The 8,267-nt window shown below is 39.2% G+C and overlaps 1 protein-coding gene across 8 annotated transcripts in view; it reads left to right on the plus strand.

The window, feature by feature from the left end:
• Nucleotides 1-7,543, plus strand: part of MDH1B (malate dehydrogenase 1B) — a 7,712-nt gene extending 169 nt beyond the window's left edge. For 2 of the 8 annotated variants that reach the window (XM_027637086.1, XM_027637091.1), the window contains exons 2-9: nucleotides 406-518; nucleotides 1,458-1,592; nucleotides 1,745-1,887; nucleotides 2,515-3,017; nucleotides 4,010-4,151; nucleotides 5,109-5,272; nucleotides 6,200-6,339; nucleotides 7,043-7,543. In XM_027637086.1, coding sequence (XP_027492887.1) covers nucleotides 406-518; nucleotides 1,458-1,592; nucleotides 1,745-1,887; nucleotides 2,515-3,017; nucleotides 4,010-4,151; nucleotides 5,109-5,272; nucleotides 6,200-6,339; nucleotides 7,043-7,099 — 1,397 coding nt within the window. In that variant the 3' untranslated portion in view covers nucleotides 7,100-7,543. Of the gene's footprint in view, nucleotides 1-24; nucleotides 519-613; nucleotides 710-1,190; nucleotides 1,287-1,457; nucleotides 1,593-1,744; nucleotides 1,888-2,514; nucleotides 3,018-4,009; nucleotides 4,152-5,108; nucleotides 5,273-6,199; nucleotides 6,340-7,042 lie in introns of those variants that run through there. The other 6 variants (XM_027637087.1, XM_027637089.1, XM_027637088.1 and 3 more) reach the window with 6 other exon arrangements.
• Nucleotides 7,544-8,267: the final 724 nt, after the last annotated feature.

An 8,267-nucleotide genomic window follows, 5' to 3' on the forward strand; every position in this document is an offset into this window, starting at 1 on the left:
CCCGGGGCGGCACCGCCTCGTACCGGCACCAGGGACCCCGGGGCGGCCCCGGAGGCAGCAGCAGCAGCACCTTGTACCCGGACCCGGGTGGGGAAGCCCCGCTGCGCTTGCAGCGGCCGCCCCTCCTTGCGGGCTCCCCACCGTCCCCTCTTCGTGCTCTCCGGGCGCCGTGCCCACACGGCCTCAGCCGGTACCCGAGTCAGCGTCTTATCCCGTCAGTGAGGCTTCATCCTCTGCTGCTGTCCCCCCAGGGGTGGCCTCCTCGGCCCCTTGAACGCTGCCTGAAGAGAGTGTTTCACCTCCAGAGCTACCTTTTGCTGGCTCACATTAAACAATGGTCTTTTTAGCCCTTATCAGTCAGCGTCACAAAATCATCCATTTGTGCTACTGTTGCTGTGTTCACAGGTAAGGCAAACTGCCCTTACTATGCCAAAGCTGAACACTTGGCTGACTGTCTCCAGGCTACCTTGCCCAACTTCAGGGTTCACAAGATCACTCAGCACCCTGACAAGTGGGAGGTAAGGGATTGTAAGCCAAGTCACTGGTAGGTGCCCCAGTGCTCTACAAACCAACAAATATGCTTATATGTACTATGTTTATTCTCTTGTATCAGTGGTATTATGTGTGGGTGCAGGTACTGCAGAAGCAGCTTTGTCTGTGAGAGCCAGCCAGAGGAAAGGTTTGAATGTTTTCAGCAACTGGCATCAGTGTGAGTCTTACCACAAAAGATGGGTACAAAGTGTGGGCCAGCCTAAAGGTGTGTTTTGTCAATAAAAAGTTCAAGGAGGTTTTTTTTGATTGGTCAGGTTTTTTGTTATATGTATACATGGCGTCTCAGCCTGTAAATCTTTTGGTCACTGTGATTCCATATGCCTTCAGAGTTGTTACTTGTCAAGAGCATTTCTGGCAGTCAAGGGCTTTGAATTTCTGTGGAAGTATGAAGTTAAATATCACATATTTGTTTACAATGTGGATGTGCCTTTCTGAATATTTGTGCTGTAGACATGTTGCCATGTCTACCCTGTAGTTCCTATAAGGATCTGAAAAAAAAATGCAGTCTGACTTCATGAGATAGACAGTACCATGATATTTATTATCTCTTATATTTTGCTTGACACCTCAGCCAAGTAAGTCAAACAGTTAAGTGGGAAGCAATTAACCTCTTCACCTTACTTATCTTCTGCAGCTAAGTAATCCTCGTGTTACTCACTGCTCCACAACATTATTATCTTCAGTATACTAAGACAATTAAGCAAAATCACAGCAGAAGTAAGAGGTATCACCGTGTATCACCCTGCCTTGCTTTGTGCTGTTTCCCCATTTTGCACCTACTGGTAACATATGTTGTGAAGCACCTTGTAATTATGTATTGAGAGGAAATAGTAAGAATGTTTGTAGTTGTAAGATTTAAGTGTTATTTAAGTGTTAAAACCTTTTGGTGGGGATGTTTACATTAGCAGTGGCTTCATGACATTTGTGAAACGAATGGATGGGAACACAGAGAGTCTCCTATCATTTGGAGAGAACTGTTGGACCGTGGAGGGAAAGGTCAGCTTCTGGGAGGACTTAATGATTTTCTGGAATATGCTCAGGTAATGAGCTGCCTTTAATACTGTAAATCCATGTTTTATAACAGTGTTGTTCTTTATTCCTCCTTCAAATGTAAAATAAGGCTATTGTTTGTAATGGTACCTTGCTGAGTGTGGGCTGCCATTTGATTAGAGGTTGTCCTTTTTCTTCTTAGCAATATTATGGCATCACTTCAATGATGTTGAGTAAAGAAATGTTAGACATTGCTGAGGAGAACCTACAGGCTCATCTTGAAATTGTAAAAGAAGATGAAGAGATTAAAAGTCTTATCAAGCCCATGCAGGTCTGGATCACCAGGTGAGAGGAAAGAGAATATCTATGAAGTTTCACTCAGCTTCAAAAGAATGCACTTTTTCTTATCACATATAGCCAGTGTAACCATCTGAAGTTATACACAAATCCCTGTAATTTGATGATTTGAATTAGGTTCTGTACCCCTCACTATGACAAACAAACTACTTTTGTTACACTTTGCACCAGTTTAAGCGAGGGTTGTGAAAAGGCAACATTTAGACCCCAGATCAGTTTAGGGGAAAGCAAGTATTTACAATATAAGCTGGAAATTTTGTAGCGTAACTATCTTGCATTAAATATTGTTGGAAATATTTAAGTAGATAAAGTCTCTTGCTGTTCTACCTTTAGAAATGTCTATATTTTAGCAGTCCTAACAGAGCACCTTAAAAAATCGCCGTTCTATAAAGACAGCAATTTTTAAGTGACAGCATCAGCTGAAATGTATAGGATGGAAAAACCTTCAAATTAAAGGAGGACCTAAATGTTTTAATTCTTAACCTGTTAAAATGACAGAAAGAGAAGTAAAGGATCCAAACTAATGGTCTATTTAAATGTGATCAAATGCAAAATACACACCTTCCAAACAAGCAGTGGTTCATTGTTAACTTTTCTACATCCTCCTCTTATCAGTGCATCAACTCCAATCTGTTATCAACTGATCCCTCTGTTGGCAAATGGAGAAGTGTTTGGGATGACCACAGAAATCAGTATCCATTTGCTTGACACTGACCAGTTTAAGGAAGTTCTTTGCAGTATTGTAATGGAAGCTGAAGACATGGCGTTCCCGCTTCTCCGCTGTATTTTGGAGCACACTGAAATAGATGAGGCTTTTGTTGAAGCTGATGTTATTATTGTTCTTGATGATGTCCTCTTAAACCTTGAAGTCCAGCCCCTTGAGAACTACATCAGAGAAGTAAGTGAGATCTGTCAAGTGTATGCTCCCTTGATTGAGAAGAATGCCAAGAGTGAGGTCAGAGTAATTTCATCAGGAAAAACCTTTGCAAACCTTAAGGCGACGCTGATTATGACGTACGGCCCATCCATCAAGCCTGAGAATATCATTGCCGTTGCGACATCCTGGGAAAGTGCAGCTAAAGCCACGCTGGCCAGGAAGTTGAATATGAGCACAGCAGGTGAATATTTATGTAGCATTTGGGGAAATCAGTGCACCTTTGGGAGTGTGTATTTCGTTGCAGAACACGGTTGATATGCATGCTGAAATGCAAGCACAGCAGTGCACCCACTGAATTGCATGGGTGCACAGAATGCCAGGGTGTTTTTCACTAACTCTGGCATGCAGCCCTGCCACTCTGGTGTGTATTTCATGCTGGAAATATACTAAGAAGGTCTGAGTTGTGTTGCAGATTAGGAACTAGGATATCAAGGTTGCATTTGCACTCTATAGTGCATTGTTATTTTGTAGACACACAAACTAGCTGTGATTAAACATGGCAACATACTGCTGTGCCGGTAATGAGAGTAAAGTAGAACTGTGTTGTACTATTATTTTGGGGTTAATTAGCTTTCTTTCTCAGGTCAGTTGTTACAGCTTGGTTATATTTGCACAGTTCTGCACTGCATAGCGAAGGTGTGCTCTGACAGCCTGCTCACCATCAGGATTCTTTCAGTGTTTTAGGGGTAGAACTAGTCATTGATGACAAGTCTAGGTATTTTGGAGCCTAATAAAATAGAAAAGTAGGTTAGGCTGAGGGGCCTATCAGCAGGTTATTTGAGAAAATTCTTTTCCACCAAAGAAGATAAGTGTTTTTTTAATGACTTTTTTATTATTTCTGTATTTATTTTTACAGGGTTTTAAAATTAATATTGCCGTATATTTGCAATATGATTTGGTTTGGATTTTAAACACTAAGTATTTACTGAGGTGTGTCTATTATTTAAAATAGCATGATATAAGTTAAAGTTCCTTTTTCAACTTGCGATGAGGTTTCATATATTATGGAGAACTTGGTTGCATTTTTCAGATCAAATAATTTCTGCTAGCAAGGCAGGGCACTGAATTGAAGAATAATTAATCTTGAAAGAGGTTTGTGAAGGTCATCTAGTCCAGCCTACACTGTGAAAGTGTTTGTCCCTTCATTAATATAGATATTTTCCTCTGTTACAGGAGTTAAAGATGTGATTGTTTGGGGCAATATTACTGGCTCTAACTACATTGATTTGTCACATGCAAAACTTTATGGATATGACGGTGCTATTTGGGGCCCAGCTAATTTTCAACGTCCTTTGTTGAATATGATTTATGATAGGTACAGTACACATTTATTTCTGTAAAGTAAAAACTAAATAACTAAATTAATCCATATTTACCTGAAATGGGTGATAAAACATCAAGAAAGGTTTTTGTTTCCAAGATTTTTCTTTACTGATTAGCACTGTTTTAAAGGGAAACACAAGTTGAGGTATTCCATCCGTGAAAGAAGTTGAGTAGTTCCTAGCACTGTACATAGTTCTGCCTCTCCTGCCAACTTTGTTTATAACTGTATTTTCCTACATTTTAAATGGGTTTCTCTTCTATCATATCATGGGCAGTTTATAAGAAGTAATGAAAGTCCAGACAGTGACTTAGATATCTAGTACGCATGAAGAAACTTTGAAATAGTACTAAACAGATATTTGTACCTGAATTACATGAAACATTCGGCCTGAGCACACTAATGTTGTCGGTTTCTCAAAACAGACAATTTGTTAACATATGTGAAAAGGATACCTGGCAGTCAGATAGCTTCTTGTGGAAAGAACAGTAGCAGAGAAAGGATAAGAGCAGTGAGAGGGCAGCAGGTGTGAGATGCACCATGGCCCAGCTATATGGAGCTCCCACTCTGGTCTAAACCTGGCATTTACTGAAGAGGAGACATTTCTTTTGTTCTGTGCTTATACTGAGCCTAGCATAGGGGGATTATGGTTCATGGCTGGGTTCTTACATTAGTCAGTAATACATATAAATTACAGTAATAACAGAGGCTATAACTTGAGTAAATAACCTAACTTTCATAGTAAAATGGTGTTTGGCATTACTTTTTGAGCTACTTTTTGTTAGACATTTTTCTTAATGGCTGTAAATGCCTTGCCTCCAACAGGGAAGTTGGAGTAAGTTTTGACTGTTTTATTTCCTCACGTTTAGTTCTTTTTTTTGTCTAGGAAACTACTCTTCCTGCAGTCACCTTAGATTTTTAATCTCTTTTTTCGCCCTTTTGTGTTGGTAGGGAATGGATCCATTCAGAATTTTTATCTGCCCAGGGTTCACTGCGTTCCCGAGTTGGTCGGGGCACAGGAATGTTACCTGCTCACGCCGTAGCCACTGTACTGCGGTACTGGTATCACGGCTCTCCTCCTGGGGAGATTGTTTCTGTGGGAGTACTTAGTGAAGGTAAATCTGTTTTTGCTTCTCATGTTCTCTTGTAGCTTTGCACTACATGTAATAGCTTTCCTCTATCTCTAACATTACTTTTTAATCAATATTTTTAATGTAACAAAAACTTGTAAAACAAATCACCTGAGGCTGAGAGTTTGTTTCCTCATAAGAACTTCCAAATCTAAGTAATTTTGCTTTCCAGGGCTAGTGATTTGATAGTCACTTTCTAGAAGCATCTCTCAGGTTAATATTGTCTTTTTGCAGATTTTCTCTTAGTCTTTTAGCTTTAATGCTTTTCTGATGTATGTGTTTTGCCCAAGAACTCTTTATAGATCTTAGTGCCTAAGACAGAAAAGCATGTTCTTTTTGTGTAGTTATATGGACCAATAAATGTAATATTTCACAACAGCCATTTAACCCTTGTATGAAATAAATAATTTTTCTCCCTTTTAAGATGCACAATTGTACATATTAAATTTGTGCAGTTGTACAAGGGGTAATGGTTTTAAACTGAGGGAGATATACAGATTAGATATAAAAAAGTTATTTACCAGGAGGGTGGTGAGACACTGAAACAGGCTGCCCAGAGAGGGGGGAAATGCCCCAACCCTGGAAACATTCAAGGTCAAGTTGGACTCAGAGGAAGCTGGTATATTTGAAGATGTCCCTGCCCATGGCAGGAGGGTTGGACTAGAGACCTTTAAAGGTCCCTTGCAACCCAGACTAGTCTATGTTCTATGATTCATGTACATCTAACTAAAGTACAAAGTTACTGTAAAAGGGGAACTCTTTTTTGAACTGTAGACTGAAAAGTGCAGTCTCCATTTGTACTGAGATCTTGCAGTTGCAGACTTTTGCAAGTGTAGGATTTAATGTTGACACTGGTGAGGGTGTGTTTTGTAATAAGAAATAACGTTGGGTCATTTTTTCCCTCTTCTTCAGGTCAGTTTTGCGTTCCTGAAGGAATTATCTTCTCTATGCCAGTGAGCTTCCAGAATGGTAACTGGGAAGTCATAAAAGAATTAGAAATTGATGGAACGACACAAGAAGTTCTGGGACGCTTAGCCCACGAGCTAATTCAGGTGAGGATTTCTCGTCTCCCCCGTGTGCCCATTCTGCCACCTATGGGCACATTGTGGTACAGCCTTGAGCACCGAGACCTTTACTCTCCATGTTAGATGTACACACTGCCCACATGCACTTGGGCATGATAAAGATCGGGTATTTATAAGTGTGAGGTAGTATTCGTATATTGAAATTAACAATTCTGTTGCCCAAAAAAGAGATGGTAAAATAAGTTTACCTATGTACGTGGAGAATTTGCACTCCAAAGTTCTGCAGGCTTTGTGCAAACCAGAAATAGTACATTTAATTTAGTGTTTCTGCATTCTATGCACTGATGTTGATTTTGCTTATGTGTATTCAGAGTACTCCTATGCTAGAAGACACGTCTTTTGGCATTTTTATGACTGTAACTCTGCATGAACGAAGGCCAGATATTACTAGAATTTGGAATTTTTCAGAAAATACAAAATTGATGAGCACTAATTTCGTCATGAACTTTTTGTCACTTAGTGAGGCAAAACTAATTTATTTTTAGTATTGAAATATTAAAAAGATTGGTTCAAAACTCTACATTCTAGCTTTGGTCAGTTTTGGAATCTTCAGTCATACTAGTAACATGTAAGGATTATTTTTCTTTAACATATTTTAAGTTTGTGCTAGAAATTAGAGCAAATTAAAAGAATGGATGATATTAAAACTGCCTTTTTTTTTCCCATTTAGGAAAAGCTCGTTGCACTAAAGGAAATAAAAGAAATACATCCATATGGAGAAGGCTAAAACCCCCACATCTTTTCCCAAGTTTTTCTGTGCTGCTTTTCCTATGTAATTTCCTTTTCAAGTTGTCTGTCCTCATGCATCAAAATAAGAACAGATGAATTTAAAAGTGTGTTTTAGTTCTGTTTTTTTCACTTTTCCCCTATTCTCAGGTTCTGAAATCCCTGCACTTTTCCAATGTTATAGGGATTTCTTTCTACTTTTAAGTCATACAGACCTTTTTTCTAGTTAGTTTTCTTTCTCCCTTCCTTCGAATTCTTTCCAGTACTTTTATATCAGCACTTACCATACTATGAGCTGTTCTTCTCCAGTAAGGGCAGGCTGAAGAATGGGAAAACTGTTTGGAGCTTGATGCCCAGAGCCTGTAGCAAGCACATAAGCCTTTTGGTTATCCATGCTTTTTTCTTGGGAAAGAACTACAGACACAATAAAATATTCTTGATAATACAGAGTTTAATTATTTGGCTAATCATGACCTTGTTTAACCCAGACAGGAGATTCTCAATTAGATAACAGTGTCCTTCCCTGTCTGCTCCCTATGTCTATGGCACTGCTCTTCTGTAGAGCTGCCCTATTCCTCTTGTGGCTGCATTAAACACTAAGCAGAGGCCTTCCCACTGCTAGCAGCTATCTGCTTAGTTGTGGTCTTCTCTTGTGACATCAGTATCAGGTGTTCAAATATTCCCAGAGTGCCCTGCTGATCTCTTTGAATGTGTAGGCATTTTAAAAGGCTGGCAAAAAATATGTAGTGGTTTTGCCTTTTTTTTTTTTACAGAAATGGAAACCTTGCCTACTGGGTCACTTTAGCCAGAGTTATCTGGAGGAAAAATTCTGGAAATTCCCATACTAAAATAAGACTTTCATTACTCCAAAGAGCAAACTACAAAAAACGTTTAAACATTGTCATAGCTTTTGCTGTATCTTCTTCATAAAAAACCAGGAAATATCTAGGCAGAAAAATATTTCAAAATCAAAATGAATGTAACATTCTTAATCTGGTGATCAAAATAAAATTCTGACTGATTCTAATGAGTCTAGGATTTCATCTGCATCCAACAGCTTATTTCTTCAGACCAATAAACTGTTACAAAAACATAGTTTAGTGTTCATATTATGAAAATATTGAGTAGGACTGTCACACCTAGAGTAGCAATTTTCTAACTCCAGATGC

The sequence above is a fragment of the Corapipo altera genome, unplaced genomic scaffold (genome assembly GCF_003945725.1).
Source record: "Corapipo altera isolate COAL_440 unplaced genomic scaffold, ASM394572v1 45, whole genome shotgun sequence".
NCBI classification, from domain to species: domain Eukaryota; kingdom Metazoa; phylum Chordata; class Aves; order Passeriformes; family Pipridae; genus Corapipo; species Corapipo altera.